The sequence below is a fragment of the Manihot esculenta genome, chromosome 13 (genome assembly GCF_001659605.2).
Source record: "Manihot esculenta cultivar AM560-2 chromosome 13, M.esculenta_v8, whole genome shotgun sequence".
NCBI lineage: Eukaryota > Viridiplantae > Streptophyta > Magnoliopsida > Malpighiales > Euphorbiaceae > Manihot > Manihot esculenta.
In genome coordinates, this window is record NC_035173.2 from 2,940,451 (window position 1) to 2,965,203 (window position 24,753).

General features: G+C 40.5%; 1 protein-coding gene across 2 annotated transcripts; it reads left to right on the forward strand.

The window, feature by feature from the left end:
* Positions 1-642: 642 nt before the first annotated feature.
* LOC110630504 (ABC transporter B family member 15) lies at positions 643-23,627 on the forward strand. 2 transcript variants are annotated; one of them, XM_043949408.1, is made up of 9 exons: positions 643-763; positions 1,759-2,238; positions 2,416-2,470; positions 2,667-2,851; positions 2,931-3,388; positions 3,808-4,348; positions 4,432-5,327; positions 22,062-23,126; positions 23,222-23,627. In XM_043949408.1, exons 2-9 carry the CDS (start codon positions 2,044-2,046, stop codon positions 23,607-23,609), a joined length of 3,783 nt encoding a protein of 1,260 aa, XP_043805343.1. In that variant the 5' UTR covers positions 643-763; positions 1,759-2,043; the 3' UTR covers positions 23,610-23,627. The 2 variants fall into 2 exon arrangements, with proteins under 2 accessions (XP_043805343.1, XP_021633719.1); XM_021778027.2 differs by lacking the exons at positions 22,062-23,126; positions 23,222-23,627 and adding an exon at positions 6,487-7,002 and having other exon boundaries at positions 4,432-6,392.
* Positions 23,628-24,753: the final 1,126 nt, after the last annotated feature.

Consider the following 24,753-nt stretch of genomic DNA (forward strand, 5'->3'; position numbering starts at 1 on the left):
GAGAAGTAGAAGTAGAAATAGAAGGAAAAGAAGAATAAGGAGAAGGAAGAGAGAAAATGAAATAATTTAGTTTTTTTGTTATATTTTTAATTATAAAAATAGAAGAAAATATTATTTTATTGAAAAAATAATATTTTAATATATTTTTAAAAATATAAAATATAATTTATTAATAATAGTAATATTTAAAAATTAAATTATAAATTCTGTTTTTACTCGACTTTGATTTTCAGACAGGCCTTCACTTGTATCAAGGCGTTACCTTTCTCCTTATTATTGCAATTCTATCTTAAGAAAAAAAAAAGTTATTGGAGTGCAGGTAATCCTTGCCGGCTTCCATATGGATTTTATCTTATTTTTGCTGCACATCAGCAAATCAGAAAAGAAAGAGTTGTGCATAAGACGTACATGTTCAAATTGCCTTCAAAAGAAGCATCTTCTTTTTTGTTTTTACCAGATAATTTGACTTGAAACAGTTATTATTTTAGAGGAAAATTACTATTTACTCATGCAGCAAATATGTCACGGTCTTGTGAGATTTTAACATTCTGTTTATGAGGGGTAGAGTAAACTTTTTATTATTTGAAAAGAAGACAAAGTTTTTTTTAAGTATTTGAAAGTTTTTAGAAGAAAATTTTCTCAACCCACTAATTTAGAGAGTTGAAATTAAAAATTTTTGAAGTTATTTATTGAATGAGTTTAAGTCTATTATTAGTGCCTTATGTCTGATTATGTAGAAGCTGCATTTCCTCGTTCCTGCAGGGTGAGTAAGGTTTAGTTTCAATTGGTGGTTTTGTTCATAACTTAGGGTTTAGATTGTCCTTGGGGCTTAGGCCTCTTTGTATGGAGTTGTATTGTATTTTTGGTCCTTGATCTTTTCTTCGTCAACTGTGTGCTCAAGGTGTAATTTGGGCATCAACACTTCCTGGAACATTGTAAGAATTTAGGGTATAAATAGATTAGTTGTATATTTTATAATGTAAGAGATCACAAATTTAAATCTTACAGAACTCTTTGCTTTTAAAAAATTTATGTGTATAAGATAAGCATTTTAAACGATTCTAATACATTACTTGGCCTAAAGCCAACTGCATGTTGACAAAAGCAGTAGTATTTGTCAATGTCATTATCGTTTTGTTCATCTGATATGATTTTCATTATCTTTTTGGATCCAACCATAGGAACGAGAGAAAAGTTTTTAACATACACACAGTCAAACTCAACCCAACTTACATACAAAAGAAAAAAATTCCAAGAAACAAATTTTGGAATCTGGAAATAAGACAGCTTCAATGGAAGAAAAGATTCTGAAATGAAGTATAAACCTTGGATTCTCTAAACGCTGCCGGATCAAGGGTGTAATGTTCATTATGTTTTTGTTTTTTCTGGCAAGATTAGGACAACAGCAGAACCTGGAAATGGCCGGAGTATAAAGCATATAAGACATGTAAGGATTGGTTAGTTTAATTCTGGTTCTTGTAGATAATATGTATCAGGAAAGACAATGAAGGGTAGCAGGCTCCTGAAACCTTCTGAAGGAGGAGACCTCAACAATGATGTCTAAAAAAATAGCTTGTCTGAATTGCAAAGTGATATATTGTGTTGAAGCTCAATCTTGGAACAACTTTAACTTTATTGATTAGTTCTCTTTTCCAAATTTTTTCTTTATCTATTTTTGAATAACTATTCAAATTCAAGATTGTTCTGCTGAACTAATTATTCATGATCTTTGAATGAGTCACTTTGATTTTATCTCAGGACATAGTCCCTATATGCCTCATTACTAGGAGAATATTTAGTATCATCCAATCTTGAGATTAAACAGTCAACAGAAAGTCCAAAGACAATTTGGAATTGTGGAAAAAAAACATTCACACAGGAACTCAGTATCCCACCAAATGCCGGCTTAATCTGAAATCTGGCCTTATTCTTTTGGCATCTGTGACTAGTAAAGACAATAAAACAAGAAGAGTCTGCATTGCATGAAGAATTTGAAGTTGGACAAGATCTGAAGCAGAGTCTGCATTGCATGAAGCTACTGATATGGGGACTAAAGGCAGCCTCTTCCATTATGCGGATCGGATAGACAAATTTCTAATGTTCATTGGAATTTTGGGCAGCATAGGAGATGGGTTATTGACACCACTTACCATGTACACTCTTAGTGGTGTAATAAATGAATATGCAACTTCTGAATCTGGTACTGGTATATCTCTATCTATGGAAGTAGTAGATAAGGTATGCATGGCCTTTTTTCTCTTTTATTTTTATAGTGACTCTATTCTCTTGTAACCCATGTTATGGATAATGGATATTTCTATCGATCTTCCCGTGACGTGATCTGTGATCCGGGACCATAACATCTTGATTCTCACCTTAAATGGCTAACAAGCTATCCTGCATTTCCTGTTACAGTATTCTCTGAGGCTTCTCTATGTTGCTATTTTTGTTGGAACTTCTGCTTTCCTAGGTATGCACAGTTTTGTTAGGTATGATCTGTAATAAGTAAATTCAGAAGGCCCAAGTTTCTTGCACACAAGTAAATCCCAGTTACCATGAATATTCATTATTTCCTCTGCTAGATTGGATTGTCTTTAGGTGATGATAAGAATCTGCATACTATATAAGTACTTTTAAGGTTTAACTCTCTATCCATTATTATGCAGAAGGAATTTGTTGGACGCGAACAGCAGAGAGACAAGCATCTAGAATTAGAATGGAGTACCTGAAATCAGTCCTGAGGCAAGAAGTTGGTTTCTTTGATAAGCAAGCTACTTCCAACGGCACTTTCCAAGTCATCTCTGCCATCTCTACTGATGCTCATTCAATTCAAGACACCATAGCTGAGAAGGTCTTGAATCTTTATTAATACCATGAGTTCAATCCTCTAGTTGGTTTCATCTAATGAAGCTATTCGGTTCTCGATGCAGATACCCAATTGCCTGGCTCATCTGTCATCATTCATCTTTACCTTTGTAGTAGCCTTTACACTTTCTTGGAGATTGGCATTGGCAACCTTGCCATTCACAATTATGTTCATCATTCCAGGAGTTGCATTTGGGAAGCTACTAATGCACATAGGGACAAAGGGGAAAGAAGCCTATGCAGTTGCAGGAGGAATTGCAGAACAGGCAATCTCATCAATTCGAACTGTTTACTCTTATGTAGGGGAGCATCAAACAATGGATAGATTTGCAAGTGCACTCCAAAAGAGCATGGAGCTTGGCATAAAGCAAGGGTTTGCAAAGGGATTGTTGATTGGGAGCATGGGGATGATTTTTGCAGCTTGGGGTTTTCTAACTTGGGTTGGCAGTGTCCTTGTTACTGAAAGAGGAGAAAAAGGTGGTGCTGTTTTTGTGTCTGGGACCTGTGTCATCTTGGGAGGAGTGTGAGTACTTCATTCTGCTTTGCTTTCTTCTCATTCTTCTCTCATTTAGATCATAACAAATTCTTCATTTGGATTCATTTATAAGTTAATCATTGATAATCTATGAGCCGATGTGCGTGCATAATATGACTTGGATCTTGGGTTGAGCTCTTTTTGGGGCGTGTCTGATGGGTTACTCCTTCAGGATCCCACACATTAGTTGTGTAGTGTGCGTGTGTAGCATTTATATAGGACCAAGGACTTTGTGCGTCTGTTTAACTTTGAGAAAGAAAACACTAACCCAAAAAAAGGTGTAATGACTTCAATAAACCATTAAAAAAATTCTAAGATTCATTATTTTGCTTGCAGAACAAGAATGTTTTCTAATTGAAAGGATCTTGAGAATATGGATAACCCACTGCTGAATCTTGTATTATCAGGTCCATCATGAGTGCACTTCCAAATCTTTCTTTTCTCTCAGAAGCAACAATTGCTGCCACAAAAATTCAAGAGATGGTTGACAAGATTCCAGTTATAGATTCTGAAGATAAGAAGGGGAAAGCCCTCTCACATTTGAGAGGAGAAATTGAATTTAAGGAGGTAGACTTCAGCTACCCATCAAGACCAAATAATCCAATTCTGCAAGGATTCAATCTTAAAGTGAAAGCTGGTAAGACAGTAGGTCTTGTTGGAGGCAGTGGTTCTGGAAAGTCTACTATCATTTCTTTGCTTGAAAGATTCTATGATCCTATTCGAGGAAATATTCTCCTTGATGGCTGCAAAATAAAGAGACTTCAGCTTAGATGGTTGAGATCCCAGATGGGATTGGTTAATCAGGAACCAGTTCTCTTTGCAACATCCATAAAGGAGAACATTCTATTTGGCAAGGAAGAAGCTTCCATGGAACTTGTTGAGAGAGCAGCTAAAGCTGCAAATGCACATGACTTCATCCTGAAGTTGCCTGACGGATATGAAACACAAGTAAGCAATGTCCTTTCTTTACTTAATTAGAAAGTTTCATCATCACAGGATTTTAACTTGGCAGAGTTTAATAAATGCCCCAGGTAGGGCAATTTGGAGTTCAGTTGTCTGGAGGCCAGAAGCAAAGGATTGCCATTGCAAGGGCTTTAATCCGAGATCCGAAGATCCTTTTGCTTGATGAAGCTACAAGTGCTTTAGATGCAGAGTCTGAAAGAATAGGACAAGAAGCCCTGGATAAGGCTTCTGTAGGAAGAACAACTATTATTGTTGCGCATCGCCTGTCGACGATTCGTGAGGCTGATTTGATAGTTGTCCTCCAATCAGGGAGAGTGATTGAATCAGGTTCTCATCATGAGCTGATGCAAATGAACAATGGAGAAGGTAGTGCTGGGGCTTACTATAAAATGGTTCAATTGCAGCAAGCAGCAGCACAAGAAGAAGCCTCATACTCTCCCTATCACTCAACAGAACATACAAGCAACCGAAGAATGCAGAGCCCGAAAACTCCACTGCACACTAGTGTGAGATCAAGTTATCAAAGCAGTCCAGCCTATGCCTTCAGCCCTGTGTTTTCCATCAGTGTGACATCCATGGTCCAAATCCATTCATATGATGACCAAAATGATGAGAGCTTAAAGAAATCTCTCCGTCCTCCCCCTTCGCAATGGCGCTTGCTAAGAATGAATGCACCTGAGTGGAAGAGAGCATTCCTTGGCTGCCTTGGTGCTGCTGGTTTCGGAGCAGTTCAGCCTGGCCATGCCTATTGTCTAGGATCAATCGTCTCAGTGTACTTCCTTCCTGACAACTCTAAAATAAAATCAGAATCCAGAACCTATTGCTTCATTTTTTTAGGACTAGCAATTCTCAGTTTCATTACTAATCTCCTTCAGCATTACAATTTTGCTATCATGGGAGAATGCTTAACTAAAAGGGTGAGAGAAAAAATGCTTGATAAAGTGTTCAGCTTTGAGGTTGGATGGTTTGATGACGACGAAAATACTAGCGCTGCCATTTGCGCGCGGCTAGCCACTGAAGCCAATCTGGTTAGATCCCTGATAGCAGATCGCATGTCATTGCTAGTTCAGGTTTTCTTTAGTGCTTCCATTGCCTTTGTGCTAGGTCTGCTGGTCTCTTGGAGAGTAGCCATTGTTATGATTGCCATTCAGCCGCTACTTATAGGGAGCTTCTATTCAAGAACTATTCTAATGAAAAGTTTGTCTGAAAGAGCTCAAAAAGCACAAAATGAGGGAAGCCAACTAGCTAGTGAAGCTATCATTAACCACAGGACTATCACTGCATTTTCGTCGCAGAAGAGGATAATGGGATTCTTCAGAAAATCAATGAAAGGCCCCAAGAAGGAAACAGCAAAGCAATCATGGATTTCAGGTTTTGGTCTATTCAGTTCTCAGTTCCTGACAACAGCTTCTGTAGCTTTGACATTTTGGTATGGAGGGAGGTTAATGGCTCAAGGAAAAATAGAATCGAAACACCTTTTTCGAGTATTCTTCCTCCTGATGAGCACAGGCAAAAGCATAGCAGATGCAGGAAGCATGAGTTCTGATTTAGCTAAAGGCAACAATGCAATCAGATCAGTTTTCGCAATTCTTGACAGGAAAACTGAAATTTATCCAGATGATCCAAATGGGATTGAAATTAAAAGGAGTATTAAAGGCTGCATAGAATTAAAGAACATATTCTTCTCCTACCCAGCCAGGCCTAATCAAATGATCTTCAAAGACTTGAGCCTCACAATTGAAGCAGGCAAAACAATAGCACTTGTAGGACACAGTGGTTCAGGAAAATCCACCATTATTGGACTAATTGAAAGATTTTATGATCCACAAAGTGGATTAGTACTGATAGATAACCGCGATATCAAGAGCTACAACTTGAGAAAACTGAGATCACACATTGCATTAGTGAGTCAGGAACCCACACTTTTTGCAGGAACTATCCACCAAAACATTGCTTGTGGTAAAGAAGATGCTACAGAAGCTGAAATAAGAAAAGCTGCAATGCTAGCCAATGCCCATGAATTTATCAGGTATGTTTATAATTTCACTCATGAAATTGCAGTAAGATCACTGAAAAAACGTAATTCTTTTTTTTTTTTTTTTCTCTTTTTGTTCATGTTGCAGTTCCATGAAAGATGGATATGAGACATACTGTGGAGAAAGGGGAGTGCAGCTATCAGGAGGGCAGAAGCAAAGAATAGCATTGGCTAGAGCAATACTAAAGAACCCAGAAATCCTTCTCTTGGATGAGGCAACAAGTGCACTTGATAGTGTATCAGAAAATTTAGTACAAGAAGCTTTAGAGAAGATGATGGTTGGAAGAACATGTGTTGTAATCGCACATCGGTTGTCTACTATACAGAAAGCAGACTCCATTGCCGTGATCAAGAATGGAAAGGTTGTAGAAAGAGGATCACATTCTGAATTACTAGCTATTGGACGCCATGGATCTTACTACTCTCTTATTAAGCTGCAAAGTGGCATTCTGCCCTTTAGTTTTCGTAAGTGTTAGTATATAAATTGCACAGGAGTTTGAGATGTTTCCAAGAATTGAAACTCTTACTTCCTCTACATCTTCTACTACATGACCAATACTCTTACCATAAGCATTGCCAGGATCATATCTCTTGTTATTGTTCTTATTATTAGATAAAGATGTGGAGATAACAACATAGTTTAAATAGTAAACTGTTGTAACCATCTGTATTTCAAATTCCTTTTTCTTAGGATTAGATGACTTTGCATTTGTGTATTTAACCACAGATATACATCAATAGAATATATCTTCTTCTGCATTCTTATGGTATCAGAGCCTTCTGCTCAACAGCAAGTTTTTTTTTTTTGCCGATCCTATATTTTCTGTTTCCTTTCTGTTTTGTCTTTATGACGAATCCGACTGACATCTCTGCAGACAGTTCGGTTACCCCGTCTGTCGTTCCTACTATACTCACCAATCCTACTGAAACTCACCTTGTTTCCATTAATGCCACCGCTCAAGCTCCTCTCAAATTAACTGTCACGAATTACCAATCGTGGCATACTCAATGGTATTCTCTTTTGATCGGATATGATTTTCTCAAGCTTGTTGAAGTTCCTCTTCCTATCGATCTAGACAAAAGTTCTTATCAATTTCGGCAAGATCAGCTCCTTCGCAGTGCTATCATTGCCTCTCTCTCCCCGGATATTGTTCCGTATGTGGTTGGCGAGAAAACCTCCTATGATGTTTGGAATACTCTCCAGAAAACTTATGCAAAACCATCTCAGGCTCGAATAATGAGTCTTCGAGAGTCTCTATTTCTAACTAAGAAAGGGACGATGTCCATTACTGAGTTCCTTCAGAAAATTAAGTCTATTACTACGACTCTTGCTGCCGCTGGTGTTACTGTCACCATGAATGAGACAGTTCTTCATGTTCTTCACGGGTTACCTGCCGAATATAAAGAAGTTTCGGCAGCAATTCGCGCTCGTGATTCAGCAATATCCTTTGATGATCTCCATGATAAACTTACTGATTTTGAAAGTCAGTTGAATCGTGACGTTGGCTTCCCTGCTGCTCCCACAACAGTTAACTATACTGCAAAGAACAGAGTTGGATCGCCAACTGGTAATCGATCTCCAACTTCTGGAAATTCTTCGAACTCATGGTCCGGTAACTCTACCAACTCTTCTACCTCAAAGAGTAGAATTAAATGCCAATTTTGTGATAAACCGGGTCATGTCACAAAACAATGTTTCAAGCTCCAAAAGTTGTTGCCGTGGCTATCCAATAATGCCTCCAATACTAGGAACTCTGCATCTGTTGGTTCGAAACCACTAGTCAATTGTGTTACCAATAATAGGCAACATACTGATCCACGATGGGTTATGGATTCAGGAGCCAATCAGCATGTTGTGGATGACTTGAACAATCTGGCTATCCATTCGACTTATGAAGGGGATGATACAGTTCTTCTTGGGGATGGTACATCTTGTTTAATTTCTCATGTTGGGACAGCTCATTTGGCTTCACAATCTAAGCCTTTGTGTTTAAATGATGTCTTATGTGTACCTACTCTTGACAAGAATCTCATCTCTGTGTATAAGTTATGTGTTGATAATAATGTGGAGGTGACATTTAACCCATTTCTTTTTGCTGTGAAGGATTTGAACACGGGGGCGCTGCTAGCAAAAGGGAAGCCTGTTAACGGTATTTATGAATGGCCGCCCAATCTGTCAAGAGGTCATCCGAAGAGTATTGCCCATATTGTTTCTACTTCTCAGCCACTCTGGCATCAGAGACTTGGACATCCGTCCACCTCTATTTTGCGTATTATTTTGCAGAATTTTCAATTACCAGTCCTTAACAATAATTTCTTTTGTGATTCCTGTAAGTGCAATAAAATGCACAAGAGTCCATTTTATGAATCCTCTATGTCTAGCTCTGCTCCATTGGAGTTAATTTATAGTGATGTTTGGGGACCCTCTCCAGTTACGTCCATTGATGAGTTTCGATATTATCTCATATTTGTGGATCATTTTACAAAGTTTGTGTGGTTATTTCCTTTGAAACAAAAATCAGATGTGTCTTCCATATTTCCTGTGTTTCAAAATCTTGTTGAGAACTTTTTTCGTTGCAAGATCAAATCCATTTACTCAGACAATGGGGGGGAATTTCTACATTTAAAAAAGCATCTTCAGGAAAAGGGAATTTCACATTTTCTTACTCCACCATATACACCAGAACATAACGCTATTGCTGAGCGTCGTCATAGACACATTGTTGAAACGGGTCTTACTTTGCTTCACCAAGCCAAATTACCACTCTCATTTTGGACATATGCGTTTCACACTGCAGTATATTTAATTAACCGGATGCCTACTCCTATTTTAAAAAATCAGTCACCTTTTCGATGTCTACATGGGAAAGAACCAAATTATACCAAATTAAAGGTTTTCGGTTGTTTGTGCTACCCTTGGGTTCGTCCGTTTACTAAACATAAATTAGAACGACGTTCTATACCTTGTGTCTTCTTAGGATATTCTGCCACACAAAGTGCATATAAATGCTATGATCCTACAACATCAAAAATGTTTTTATCCAGACATGTCGATTTTGTTGAGACTGAATTTCCCTTTACTACTCTTGCTTCCTCCTTGGATCGACCCACTACCACAACTATGGATACTTGGTCCCCTGTGCATTTTATTTTACCTGTCACTACAGGTCTTGACCGAATTGGGCAACCAAATTTGGAGCCTCCTCAATCGGCTTCTCCCTTGCTAGTTCAGCAGTCACCTGTTCACAGTGGTCTTTCGGCTACTACAATCAGAGGTAATACTGATTCTGTAACTTCAACCGCTATGTCTCATCCAATTGATAATGTGGACAACTTACAGTTACGTTCAAATCCAAATACCCATTCGATGGTGACTAGAGGCAAAAATAATATTCGAAAGCCAGTGAATAGACTGTGTCTCTTGACTGAAGTTTCGAACAGCCAACCGCAGGTTCCCAAGACAGTAGCTCAAGCTTTGAAGGATCCAAAATGGCGTTTCGCCATGGAGGAAGAGTACAATGCTCTTATGAAACAAAAAACATGGAGTTTGGTTCCCTCAGCTCAAGCAGAAAATATTGTCAGTTGTAAGTGGCTCTTTCGCATTAAACATGATTCGAAAGGAAATCCAGTGCGTTATAAAGCACGATTGGTCGCACGGGGATTCACTCAACGACCGGGTCTGGATTTTGATCAGACATTTTCCCCCGTCGCAAAGCATCCGACAGTTCGCTTAGTTCTCTCTCTAGCTGTTATTAACAACTGGTCTCTTCGGCAGGTGGATGTTAATAATGCCTTCCTCCATGGAAAGTTAAGTGAGGTTGTGTTTATGGAACAACCACCCGGTTTTGTTCATGAAAATAATTCCAATTTGGTGTGCAAGCTTGAGAAATCGCTCTATGGATTGAAACAGGCTCCGCGGGTATGGTATTCAGAATTGAAGTCTTTTCTATTATCTGTTGGCTTTCATCAGTCTAAATCTGATTCCTGTCTATTTATTTATCATCACATGGGCAAGCTTATTTATTTGCTTGTCTACGTTGATGATATAATAATTACTGGAGCTGATTCATCATCTGTAGAGGAATTTATACATACTCTTAGCAGGAGGTTTTCTATCAAGGATTTAGGTGCTCTTCATTTCTTCTTGGGGGTTGAGGTCACTCGAACACCTACGGGATTATTTCTCTCGCAACAGAATTATATTCGGGAGCTTTTGGAGAAGGTTCATATGCATGAAGCTAAGTCAGCTCCCACGCCGATGACCCAGAAAACTGTACTTAGTCTTAATGACTCTCGTTGTCTCTCTGATGTGCAAGAATACAGAGCACTGATAGGAAGTCTACAATATTTATTGCTTACAAGACCAGATGTGGCTTATGTTGTCAACAAACTCTCTCAATACACTTCAAAGCCGACTGAAAATCATTGGTCTTCTCTTAAACGGCTTCTTCGGTATTTGGTGGGTACTTTTGATTTTGGTCTATCTCTTCATAAAGAGACGTCTGTAGACTTGCATGCCTTTTCCGATGCGGATTGGGCAGGGAATCAAGATGATAGAAAGTCTACTGGTGCTTATGTAATTTTTCTTGGCAAAAACCCAATAGCCTGGTCCTCTAAGAAACAAAAAACTGTAGCTCGGAGTTCCACAGAAGCTGAATATAAATCAGTTGCTTCGACAGCAGCAGATCTTGTTTGGGTGCGAAATTTGTTAGACGAGTTACAAGTTCCATGTCAAAAACCACCAGTTATATATTGTGATAATCTGGGGGCAACTTATGTTGCAGCAAACCCCGTATTTCACTCCAGAATGAAGCATGTAGAAATTGACTATCATTTTGTAAGGGAGCAAGTACAAAATGGAAGCTTAAGAGTACGTCATGTCTCTACCCAAGAACAGCTTGCAGACTTGTTAACAAAGCCATTATCTGTCTCCGCTTTCTGTAAGTTAAGGTCCAAGATTGGTGTAACTAATCGTTCACCATCTTGCGGGGGCGTATTAGATAAAGATGTGGAGATAACAACATAGTTTAAATAGTAAACTGTTGTAACCATCTGTATTTCAAATTCCTTTTTCTTAGGATTAGATGACTTTGCATTTGTGTATTTAACCACAGATATACATCAATAGAATATATCTTCTTCTGCATTCTTACTTATTATCTGTGAAACTTCCACAGTAGGATTGTTAAAATAGATACACAAAATTAAGCATATATGCACTTATCAATTATAATATAAGAGAGAAAGATAATGAATATAAAAATTTAACATAACTTGAGTAATTGGATTATGAGATCTATGTACATGGGTAAGGCGGAGATAAAGTTCTAATTCAAGGTGGAGATAGAGTTCTAATCTTAATCCTAATGTGTTTTTCGAAAATTTTACATATAAAAGTTTGTAATCGTATAAAATAAAATAATTGTTTATCATATAAAAGTCTTCCTTTCCTTCATTAATTTTTATTTTGTTATTTTAATTTCATTTTTTTTAAATCTCTAAAAACACAATTTTTTTATTATGAAATGTATTATTTTTATAAAGCAATTAAAAATAAAAGAAAAGCAAAAGTACTATAAGAAAAAAGTTTTTGAAGTGTAAAAGTTATATTAATTAGAAATGTAAAACACATTATAATAAAATAGATTATTAAAAATATTCATATACTACTCGATCTGGTTTCAATAGAGTTGATTGAATTATGTATCAAAAATGTTGTATCCACCAACATCTCTAAAAAGAAATCTCCCCTAATATTGTCTTTCCATCTGATCGGATTGAAAGTAAGAAACCCAACTAATTGAGTACAAAAAATTAAGCAACCAACACTCCTGAATTTACTAACATTCGAAACGAACAGACCGATCTCTTTAAAAACTGGAAAGGACAGACAGACCTCCTCAAAAGCCCATACTACAACGAGACTTTGAATGCCGATGTGGCCAACATCAATGACTGGAAAGAGCTCACTTTTATGTAAGTCGGATGAACCAGGCATGACCTGATGAAATCAAGGCAAAGATGCCGATCTCCTACGAGTTGGTCGTCTTCTTGGTACAACACATGGATCATAAGTGTGCATGCAGAGGGTACGAACCGGCCAACCCCGTATTTATTGTCATTTAACCCATCATTAATGTACCACCTGATGCACCTGCACAAAAACATCCCTACTCCGACAGAAGGAACACAACACCAAGGGCATCAACTTTATTAAGAGGTATTTATATACCAAACTAATCCTAAAAAAGTATATCTGCTTCTTGAGAAAAAAATCCTATCCCTCTGTCCATCACACAGGGAGAACCCAAAACCACCATTCACTTCTCTTCTCTGTTTTACTTCCCTTAGTTCCACGAAGTTTCCAGATCTGATTTGAGCCTTAGAGGGTCTCCACTGAGAACTTTCTCGGTGGACCCTTGACCATCTTCTTTATCTTACATGTCCCATTCCTCAAACCCAAGCATATAGGGATCCAATAGACCGATTATAGATTGATGATCAACCCAGCGAATTAGACCTCTGCCTAGGTGTCCTCATTTGAACGCTTTGTCAGATCTCAATATTATCAAGTGGCGCCATCTGTGAGAACGAAGGAGACTATTTTGTTGCTGGAGTTTCCAAATAAAACCCATTGAGATCCACATATCAAATCAAGAAAAGTTAATGGCCAAACAACAAAAAAGGACCAAAGGTGTAATACCCGGCTAGACTCCGGTATCGGAATTCCTACCGTCCGGTGGAATCTCGGGTGTCAAAGACCTCTAGAAGGGTAAAAGCATGTTTTCATAAAAAGTTTTAATGTGTTTTATGTTTTTAATCAAGAAAGAAATGAGTTTTTGCATGAAAATAGCCTTGGAGGAAAACTCAGGTTCGGCCGCCGAACATGCATGCACTTCGGGAGTGCTTTAGGCCCCCGAAAGCATAAGTGAGGGAAGTCCAGGTTCGGCCGCCGAACCTCATGTTCGGCCGCCGAACATGGCATGCATGCGGAGGCACGTTCGGCTCCCGAATGTGGCATGGCCAGCCACCTATAAAGGGGTCCCTTAGCCGAAAACGGGCGAGCTTTTTCCCCATTTTCGGCCAAGGTGAGCTCTCCGCCGCCCCTCACCGATCTTGAGTTTCTTTCTTCAAATCTTTCATGATTTTCATTAGTTTTCACCTTGTTTTGAAGATTTTTGAGCAAAAGGATAAGTTTTGAGCTTGGAGACCCAAGGAGCTAAAATCTCTCCCAACTCCAAGTTAGATCGCCTCTACTCTCGATCTTCAAGAGGTAAGAGTCGATCTCTAGCTTATGTTGTGTTTTAAACAAGTTTTATACAAGTTTATGAAGTAGAAATGCATGTTTAGGTTATTTTGAGTTTATGGGTTTAATGTGTGTTCATGAGCAATGTGGGTATGTTTGATGTGTTGTAGTGGGGTTTAATCTAGTTTGAGACCCCTATGAACTTGTATGCTTGATTGTGTATGATTGAGAGTGTTGTAGAATAAGTTTATGCATGCTTGAAAGGTTTGGGAGGCATTTGTGCATGTTGGAGCTGAGTTTCTGTCACTTTGGGGAAACTCAGGTTCGGCCGCCGAAGGAACTTTTGGCCGCCGAACCCGCTTGTGGAGGCAGCCTTCGGCTGCCGAAGCCTGCCCCCGAAAGAGGACTTTCGTCTCTGGAGGGCAGTTTCGGCCGCCGAAAGTGCCGCCGAACATGCATGAGTTTCATCTCTGTCCGGGAGTTTCGGCCGCCGAAGGTGCCGCCGAACCTGCCTGACTTTCGGCTCTGGAGGGACTTTCGGCCGCCGAACCTGCCGCCGAAAGTGCCCTGTCCAACCTTCCTTTGCATGTTTTTCTATGATTGTTTCATGATGTTTTAGGGGGTTTTTGGGGAGTAGTTTAGAGTTATGTTCATGTATGTTTGGTCCCTCATTTGAGTCCACCTGTGTAGGTTCAGACCCGAGGAACCGAGGACCCCAGCAGTGAGTCAGCTGCTCCAGTGTTTGGTCAGAGCTATCCAGAGGTGAGTGGAATAACTCTTATGCTTTAAAATAAATAAACCAGTTTTAGCATGATTCACGCATCATGAATGCCATGAGATATAATAGGGTGCTTGCATTAGAACTCACGAATATGTTGCATTGCATAATATGTTGATGATGCGGATGAGTGTTGAATGATCCTTTAGTCCTCATATGTCACGATATGATGATGATACGGTATGGAAGACCAGTGAGGCCCATTCTACGCCTCTGGCACCATGTAAGAGAAAGACCAGTGAGGCCCATTCTACGCCCCTGGCACAGTTGGAATGTTATGTTATGCTATGTTATGTAAGAGAAAGACCAGTGAGGCCCATTCTATGCCCCTGGCACAGTTGGACCATGTAGAGGACTATTGGTGACAACTTCATCCTTGATGTGATATGATTGTGCTGTGATGCATTCCATGTTACCATATGTTTTAAATGTTTGATTATTCTGCTCACTGGGCTTTATAGCTCACCCCTCTCCCTTAACCCCCAGGTTTGCAGGTATAGGGTAGACCAGGAGGTCAGCAAGGGTAGTGAAGTCTTGGTTATGTAATAGATAGTGTGGACATGAAAAATGTTGAGATGTTATGTATAAGTACTGTATAGAAATGTAATGTAATGTAAAAATGTTCATGGATGTTAGAGGTGTGCTTGACCATAGAGTATTGTTATCCCTTTTAATACATGATCTCAGATGTTTTATGATGTATATGTAAATCAACTCAACGCATGTTATATCACCCATTGGGGCTTTGATGAGATCCCAAAGAGGGGTCAATGTTTATAGTTATGTTTATGTTCAGTGCATGCACAGGTTGAGTGTAATACCCGGCTAGATTCCGGCATCGGAATCCCTACCTTCCGGCGGAATCTCCGTTGGAATATGGAATTTTGATGATGCCAGAGTCTTCTAGAGGGGGTAAAATGTAATTTCTAAAATGATTTTTAGTGATTTCATGGTTTTAAATGAAAAAGAATTGAGTTTTGAAAAGAAAAGACCAAGGAGGTTTTTGCCAGGTTCGGCCGCCGAAAGTGAAGTTCGGCCGCCGAACATGAGTTGGTTTCGGGAGTGCTTTTGGCCTCCGAAAGCTATGTTTGAACAAACCAGGTTCGGCCGCCGAACCTCAAGTTCGGCCGCCGAACCTCAAGTTCGGCCGCCGAACATGGGGGTGTTTTGCATGCACGTTAGGCCGCCGAAGGAGGTTTGGCTGGCCACCTATAAAAGCCCCTCAGACCGAAAATGGGCGAGATTTCTCCCCATTCTCGAGCTCAGGTGTGTTCATGTCCTCCTTTGGTCATTTTCATGTTTTCTCTTCATCTCCTTCATATTTGTATGAGTTCCATGGTTGTTCTGAAGAGTTTTCAAGCTTAGATCAAAGTTTTGGGAGCTTGGAGACCCAAGGAGTAGTTTCCTCCCATCTCCAAGTTAGAGCTCGCACAAACCCTCGATCTTCAAGAGGTAAGTGTGGATCTATGCTTTCTTTTACGTTTCATGAAGTTTTAAGTGAGTTTTAAGAGGTTTTGATGGTTGAGTATGGGTAGATATGCCTGTTAGGGTTTATGTGGGTTTTATGCCCAATGTGTGATAATGTATGTTCATGTGATGTTTGTGTTGGGGTTTAAGTTAGTTTTCAAGCCCCTTGAGCATATGGGAGAGAGTATGCATGATTGGGAGAGAGTATGTGAGGTTTGGTTTGTTTTGATGGTTTTGGCCTATGTGGGTCATAAGCTATCTATGTATGCTTTAGATGTTGTTTTGGGAGTTTAAGCTTGTTTGAGCTCCTTTGTGCATGGTTTAGGAAGTATGCATGTGTTTGAGAAGTTGGGTGCTTGTTTTGGGGTGTATGGAAGGTTTGGGAGGCTTGAAATGCACAAAGGCTGAATTCTGGATGAACTCAGGTTCGGCCGCCGAAGGTGGTTTCGGCCGCCGAACCTGCCTGAGGATGCAGGGATTGGCCGCCTAACCTTGCCCCCGAAAGTTGAGTTTTGGCTTGAAAGCAGACTTTCGGCCGCCGAAGGTAATGTTCGGCCGCCGAAAGTGTCTGACTTTCGTTTCTGGAGAGAGGGTTCGGCCGCCGAAGGTGCCGCCGAACCTGCCTGACTTTCGTCTCTGTCTAGGACTTTCGGCCGCCGAAGGTGCCGCCGAAAGTGCCCTGTCCAGCCTTTTCATGAGTGTTTTCTATGCATGTTTAAGTGATGCTTTAGGGGGTTTTTGGGTAGTTGTTTATGAGTTGTTTAGAGTATGTTTGGCACCTCACTGGAGTCCACCTGTGTAGGATCGGACCCGAGGAACCGAGGTGTTTAGCAGTGTTAGCTGCTTCAGAGTTAGTCCAGAGCTAGCCAGAGGTGAGTGGAACTAACCCTTATGTTTTAAATCAAATGTTTTCAGCATGTTCAAGCATGTTCATGCATCATGAATACCATGTTATGCAATAGGTTGTTTGCATTAGAATTCACGAATATGATGCATTGCATAATACGATGATAATGATGTGGATGGATACTGGATGATCCTCTAGCCCTCAGTATGTTATGACATGATATGAAATGATATGATATGGCATGTACGATATGATATGAGATGAGAAGTCCAGGTGTGGCCGTATCGCCCCTGGCATAGAGCATGAGAAGTCCAGGTGTGGCTGTATCGCCCCTGGCATAGAGCATATGAAGTCCAGGCGTGGCCGTATCGCCCCTGGCATAGAGTATTGTTGACTTGTTATGGTACGAGATTGATATGTAGAGGGCTATTGGTGACAGATTCATCCTTGAGGTGATATATTTGTGATGTGACACATTCCATGATAGCATACGTTAAAATGAACTGTTTTCTTTTATGGTTTCTGCTCACTGGGCTTTTTAGCTCACCCCTCTCCCCTAACCCCATGTTTGCAGGGTCAGAGGTAGTTCAGGAAGACGGCAAGATATGGTTAGGGTCATGATATGTAATAGAATAGTAGTGGACATGATGTAATGTAAAGTTATGTAAGGATGTAAAAGAGTTATGTTGTAATATGACATTATGTTATATGTTCAGAGTTATAGTATTGTGCTTGGCCCGAGTTGGATAATCCCTTTGTACATGAGTTTTATTTTATGTTGTTACATGTGTTGGACCGAGTTTGACGTAGGGTATGCTGACCCTAGGGGTTCTATGAGCTCAGTCATAGTGCATACACAGGTCAAACTGGTAAAAGGTAAAGTTTTAAATGTTTTATCAAAATGTTGGATCATGTTTGGGATTATACCAGCTGTACAGGATGCAGAGTAGGCTTGCTACGGGTCCTGGCGGCCTTATGCCAATCTGGATCCTAGCGCCGGTAGCGGTCCGAATTTTCGGGTCGTTACAGAATGGTATCAGAGCCCTAGGTTCACATGGTCGGACCTATAGTGTGTCGGGCTCATAGAGGTTATAGTAGGGCAAGCACAATAGAAAGATCATGTCCACTAGGATAGGATATGGAGTCCTGTCTTGTATGATGATGTGAAATGCCTGTAATACCCGGCTAAATCCGACATCGGAATTCCTACCGTCTGGTGGAATTCAGGGATGTCAGAGGTTTTAGAAGGGTAAGAGTGAAGGTTTTCTAAAACTGCGTTTAAGTATTTAAGTTTTGAAGAGAAAAGGCTTTGGAGACAAAGGCCAGGTTCGGCCCCCGAATGTAAGTTCGACCGCCGAAAGTGCCCAATGTTCGGCCCCCGAAGGTTATGTTCGACCCCCGAACGTTGCATGGTTTTGCATGCAGTTTCGGCAGCCGAAGCTGAGGAGGTCGGTTAGTTGTGGACACTCCTCAGTCCGTGGTTTGGCCAGATGTTCGCCTCCAAATCACCACAGAGGGTTAGGCCACGTCTCCTTTGACTCATCTGCAAGCTTTAATCAGCTCATGCAGAGGGTTTGGTCTTTTGCAAAGGGGTTGAACGTTTTGGAGACAAAAGAGAGAAAAGTGAGGTTTTGGTAATAGGTGAAGAGGAGTTGCTGAGTTGGCTGTTCCTCTTCTGTTTTCAAAAGGTAAGGGAAGTCTTTAAACTTGTTTTAATGATTTCTACCAGCTTTGAACGAGGTTAAGGGTAGAGTGGCATGTATCGGGTTCAAGTTTAGTTATTGAGGAGTTATGCATGCAAGCTTGTCTATATGTTATGTTTGTTGTTTTGTTGGGGTTGATAGGTAGTTTTGGACCCCTTGGAGCATATACCAGAGTATATGCAAGTTACAAAAGGAGTTATGCATGTTGGAGTGGTGTTGGTGCTTGGCAGGAGATGGTTGTGCACGAAGCTGAGTTTTGGATGAACTCAGGTTCGGCCGCCGAAGGGAGGATTCGGCCGCCGAACCCCTTGTGAAGGTAGTTTCGGCTGCCTAAGGTTGCCTCCGAAAGAATGGACTTTCGGATCTGTCCTGCACATTCGGCCGCCGAAGGTGCCGCCGAAGGTGCCGCCGAAGGTGTCCTGCCTAGCTTTTCCTTTGCATGGTTTACGTGATTGTTCTATGAGCTTTTAGAGGGGTTTTGGGAAGATGTTTAAGAGTGAATAAGAGTATGTTTGACGCCTCATTCGAGTCCATTTGTGTAGGATTGGACCCGAGAGATCAAGGAGGTCACCAGTAGGCGTGGTTACAGCGTCAGTTCAGTGTTCTGCTTGAGGAGCAGAGGTGAGTAGAACTAAACTTAATCTTTTATTAAAGAAACATAGTGCTTTAGCATAGTTCATGCATCATGAATGCTATGATATGTATTAGGGTGATTGCATTAGAATCACGAATATGAAGCATTGCATATTGTTGTTGATTATGTGATCAGAGGTTAGGTGGACCCAGGCGACTCCAATAGCCTAAGCTTCGGCTCCTGTCATTGTGTCAGGTCAGTTGGGCAAGTACATGTTGGTATGCCCTGTGTAGCTCCTTTGGGGGGCCAGTATTGACAGAGGGTATTTTTGGGGTCATGTCTACCTTAGTGGAGATTGGACCAAGGCGACTTCAATAGCCCGTCGAGGGAGTTTTGGGGTCATGTCTAATCCAAGATATATTGAGATGTTTGTTTGGTGATGCATTTTCATATATAGTGCGTATGAATGAACTGTTTTCAGTGTTTCTACTCACTGGGCTTTAGAAGCTCATCCCTTTCCCTTAATCCCAGTTTTGCAGGTTCAGAGTAGCTGGGAAGGGCAGAAGCAACAGAGTTATGCTAAAGGATTGCATGTGTAATAGTATAGTGTGGACATGATGTATCTAACGAGATATATGTAAAAGTGATGTAGTAGTTAGTCAGTTAATGTATACATGAGTTAGAATGTGCTTTTGCCTATTGTCTAGTGTATGTGAATCCCTAGTGTATGCATGTATCCTGTTTTATGTTTCTTGATGAGAAATGAGTCAGACCAGACTTAATATATGTTGTGTTTCGAAAACCCAGTGAAGGATAACTGTGAGGGAAGACAGGGATTAATTCCTTTGACCCAAGACCAGTGCATAGGAAAGACCAGGTTTGATTCCTGTGATCCATAGAGAGGCCAATAGAGAAGACCAGGTTTGATTCCTGTGACTCTATGGTAGCCAAGTTAACTTATGATATGCTGACCCTTACAGAGTGGGTTCTATGACACAGCGCATAGGGCATGGAGGTTACTTGGTAGCGTGTCACTGGTGTATTATAGATAGCCTGAAGGCTAGTTCAGATTTGTATATCTGAGCATTTTGGTTCATATGATTGGACCTACAGAGAGTGTTTTAAAGGTTAAGTCTGGTAGTTTTACAGTAAAGTTTTATCAGTTAATAGTCCAGTCGGATCATGTATGGGATTTTAACAGGTACACAGAGTTCAGGAGAGGCTTACTACGGGTCTAGGCGGCCTTAAGCCGATCTGGATCCTAGTGCCGAGCGGTTCGGACCGTTACAAAGAGGGTACCGGTTTCCGGGTCGTTACAATGATGATGAGCATGTGCATTAATGCTATGATATGTATGTTATGTATGTGATGCAGGTTCATGTGTTTCCACATGAACCGTATGATGCTTATGTTTATGTGCTATGTTATGCTTTCAGAAGTCAAGATGAGAGGAACTCGTCGATCTGCGAGATTGACTGGAGCTCCGCCAGAGAATGAGGGCATGGATGCCCATTCCCCTGCTCTGCAGAGGGCAAGATCTTGTAGGACGATCAGGGAAAGTACATCAAGGGACCCTAGAAGGTCTTTTGATGCAAGTCGGAGGAGATCAGTTCATGGTGGTATGTTAGCGGATGTGATGGAAACAGAGGAGGATAACCAGAGAAGAGATAGTAGTTTGGGCATGAGTATGTCAGTAGAGGATATGGGAGAGTCCCTAGGAGGCACTCAGGCCTCGGACTTTGTTCCACCACAGTATCCACCCTACCCGCAAGGGCCAGGGTATCCGATGGGAGGTACATCGGATTTCTTTAGCCATAACCCATATCCCACCTTTATGCCCTATCCTCCCTTTTACCCACAGTACCCCATGTTTCCATCCTCACCCTTTTTTCCAGGTCCAGCAAACCCTAACCCAGGGGATGCTGCACCTCCTCCTCCACCAGCAGAACCAATAGTCCCTGATGTCCGGATACCCAAACCTGGTTCATCAGTTGGGGGTAAAGTAAAGATGACAGATTACCTCAAGTTGGATGCCCCCAAGTTTGAAGCAGGCGATGACCCTTTTGAGTACCTTAGAACGGTAAAGATGATAACAGATGAGTTAGGAGCAAGTGACAGTAGAGCCATTCAGATGGCAGGGTTCACATTGAAATGCAAGAAGGCAAGGGAGTGGTTCAAAAACTATGTGGACCCAAGGTTGGAGAGCTTATCCTGGGAGCAGTTTGCCAATGAGTTTGCAGGATGGACTTTTCCAGATAGTTCCAGAGAACTGAAGATGATTGAGTTTGAGCAGCTAAGGCAGACGGAAGAGATGAGCGTAGAGGAGTTTACGGACAGGTTCCTGGAGCTGTTGCCGTTTGCAGGACAAGGTCTTGACACAGACCTGAAGAGGTCTAGGAGATATGTTATGAAGCTTTACTCCAGGTATTCCTCGTTGATTCAAGCAGCAGAAAGGGAGAGTTTCCATGCTATAGTGGATATGGCACGGAAAATGGAGGCTAGTGCTATCATTCAAGGAACAGTTAAACAGTACGTGGCACAGTCTTCAGGTTTCAAACTCCCGGGGACAAGTGATGTTAATCTCTCCCCTCTGAGCGAGGCTGTCACAAAAAGTAAGAAGGGAGACAGAGGTCTCAGAAAATCAGAGAAGAACAAGTTCTGGAATCGGATAAAGTCTGGTATGGGATTAGGAGGTGGCTCGAGCTCAGGCACAGAGGTTGCAGAGTGTACGAGGTGCGGTAGGCCGCACAAGGGAGTCTGTCGGTTTGGGACTACAGCATGTTATAGATGCGGCCAGGAGGGGCACATAGCTCGAGAGTGCCCTAAGGCAGCTTTTATGACACTGTCCCATCAGACAACTCCAGGCAGTATGGCACAGCCATCAGCTCCAGTCATGTTTCAGGGCAGTGGTAGAGGCGGAGACAGGGGACAGCCCCTTCTTCAGCAGGTTCCCGTGTGGATGGTCCATCAGCTCCAGCGCGGATCTTTGCGGCCATTTGCGCGCGGGGAAAAAATGCTTGATAAAGTGTTCAGCTTTGAGGTTGGATGGTTTGATGACGACGAAAATACTAGCGCTGCCATTTGCGCGCGGCTAGCCACTGAAGCCAATCTGGTTAGATCCCTGATAGCAGATCGCATGTCATTGCTAGTTCAGGTTTTCTTTAGTTCTTCCATTGCCTTTGTGCTAGGTCTGCTGGTCTCTTGGAGAGTAGCCATTGTTATGATTGCCATTCAGCCGCTACTTATAGGGAGCTTCTATTCAAGAACTATTCTAATGAAAAGTTTGTCTGAAAGAGCTCAAAAAGCACAAAATGAGGGAAGCCAACTAGCTAGTGAAGCTATCATTAACCACAGGACTATCACTGCATTTTCGTCGCAGAAGAGGATAATGGGATTCTTCAGAAAATCAATGAAAGGCCCCAAGAAGGAAACAGCAAAGCAATCATGGATTTCAGGTTTTGGTCTATTCAGTTCTCAGTTCCTGACAACAGCTTCTGTAGCTTTGACATTTTGGTATGGAGGGAGGTTAATGGCTCAAGGAAAAATAGAATCGAAACACCTTTTTCGAGTATTCTTCCTCCTGATGAGCACAGGCAAAAGCATAGCAGATGCAGGAAGCATGAGTTCTGATTTAGCTAAAGGCAACAATGCAATCAGATCAGTTTTCGCAATTCTTGACAGGAAAACTGAAATTTATCCAGATGATCCAAATGGGATTGAAATTAAAAGGAGTATTAAAGGCTGCATAGAATTAAAGAACATATTCTTCTCCTACCCAGCCAGGCCTAATCAAATGATCTTCAAAGACTTGAGCCTCACAATTGAAGCAGGCAAAACAATAGCACTTGTAGGACACAGTGGTTCAGGAAAATCCACCATTATTGGACTAATTGAAAGATTTTATGATCCACAAAGTGGATTAGTACTGATAGATAACCGCGATATCAAGAGCTACAACTTGAGAAAACTGAGATCACACATTGCATTAGTGAGTCAGGAACCCACACTTTTTGCAGGAACTATCCACCAAAACATTGCTTGTGGTAAAGAAGATGCTACAGAAGCTGAAATAAGAAAAGCTGCAATGCTAGCCAATGCCCATGAATTTATCAGGTATGTTTATAATTTCACTCATGAAATTGCAGTAAGATCACTGAAAAAACGTAATTCTTTTTTTTTTTTTTTTTCTCTTTTTGTTCATGTTGCAGTTCCATGAAAGATGGATATGAGACATACTGTGGAGAAAGGGGAGTGCAGCTATCAGGAGGGCAGAAGCAAAGAATAGCATTGGCTAGAGCAATACTAAAGAACCCAGAAATCCTTCTCTTGGATGAGGCAACAAGTGCACTTGATAGTGTATCAGAAAATTTAGTACAAGAAGCTTTAGAGAAGATGATGGTTGGAAGAACATGTGTTGTAATCGCACATCGGTTGTCTACTATACAGAAAGCAGACTCCATTGCCGTGATCAAGAATGGAAAGGTTGTAGAAAGAGGATCACATTCTGAATTACTAGCTATTGGACGCCATGGATCTTACTACTCTCTTATTAAGCTGCAAAGTGGCATTCTGCCCTTTAGTTTTTGTAAGTGTTAGTATATAAATTGCACAGGAGTTTGAGATGTTTCCAAGAATTGAAACTCTTACTTCCTCTACATCTTCTACATGACCAATACTCTTACCATAAGCATTGCCAGGATCATATCTCTTGTTATTGTTCTTATTATCTGTGAAACTTCCACAGTAGGATTGTTAAAATAAATACACAAAATTAAGCATATATGCACTTATCAATTATAATGTAAGAGAGAAAGATAATGAATATAAAAATTTAACATAACTCGAGTAATTGGATTATGAGATCTATGTACATGGGTAAGGCGGAGATAAAGTTCTAATTCAAGGTGGAGATAGAGTTCTAATCTTAATCCTAATGTGTTTTTCGAAAATTTTACATATAAAAGTTTGTAAAGGTATAAAATAAAATAATTGTTTATCATATAAAAGTCTTCCTTTCCTTCATTAATTTTTATTTTGTTATTTTAATTTCATTTTTTTTAAATCTCTAAAAACACAATTTTTTTTATTATGAAATGTATTATTTTTATAAAGCAATTAAAAATAAAAGAAAAGCAAAAGTATTATAAGAAAAAAGTTTTTGAAGTGTAAAAGTTATATTAATTAGAAATGTAAAACACATTATAATAAAATAAATTATTAAAAATATTCATATACTACTCGATCGGGTTTCAATATAATTGATTGAATTATGTATAAAAAATGTCGTATCCACCAACATCTCTAAAAAAAAATCTCCCCCAATAATGTCTTTCCATTTGATCAGATTGAAAGTAAGAAACCCAACTAATTGAGTACAAAAAATTAAACAACCAACACTTCTGAATTTACTAACATTCGAAACGAACAGACCGACCTCTTTAAAAACTGGAAATGACGGACAGACCTCCTCAAAAGCCCATACTACAACGAGACTTTGAATGCCGACGTGGCCAACATCAATGACTGGAAGGAGCTCACTTCTATGTAAGTCGGATGAACCAGCATGACTTGATGAAGTCAAGGCAAAGATGCCGATCTCCTACGAGCTGGTCGTCTTCTTGGTACAACACAAGGATCATAAGTGTGCATGCAGAGGGTACGAACCGGCCAACCCCGTATTTATTGTCATTTAACCCATCGTTAATGTACCACCTGATGCACCTGCACAAAAACATCCCTA

Coding starts and splice junctions, on each gene's coding strand:
- LOC110630504 (XM_043949408.1), top strand. CDS start 2,044: ATGGGGACTAAAGGCAGCCTCTTCCATTATGCGGATCGGATAGACAAA. Junction 3,389..3,807: donor TGTGTCATCTTGGGAGGAGT/GTGAGTACTTCA, acceptor TTGTATTATCAG/GTCCATCATGAGTGCACTTC. Junction 4,349..4,431: donor CTGACGGATATGAAACACAA/GTAAGCAATGTC, acceptor TAAATGCCCCAG/GTAGGGCAATTTGGAGTTCA.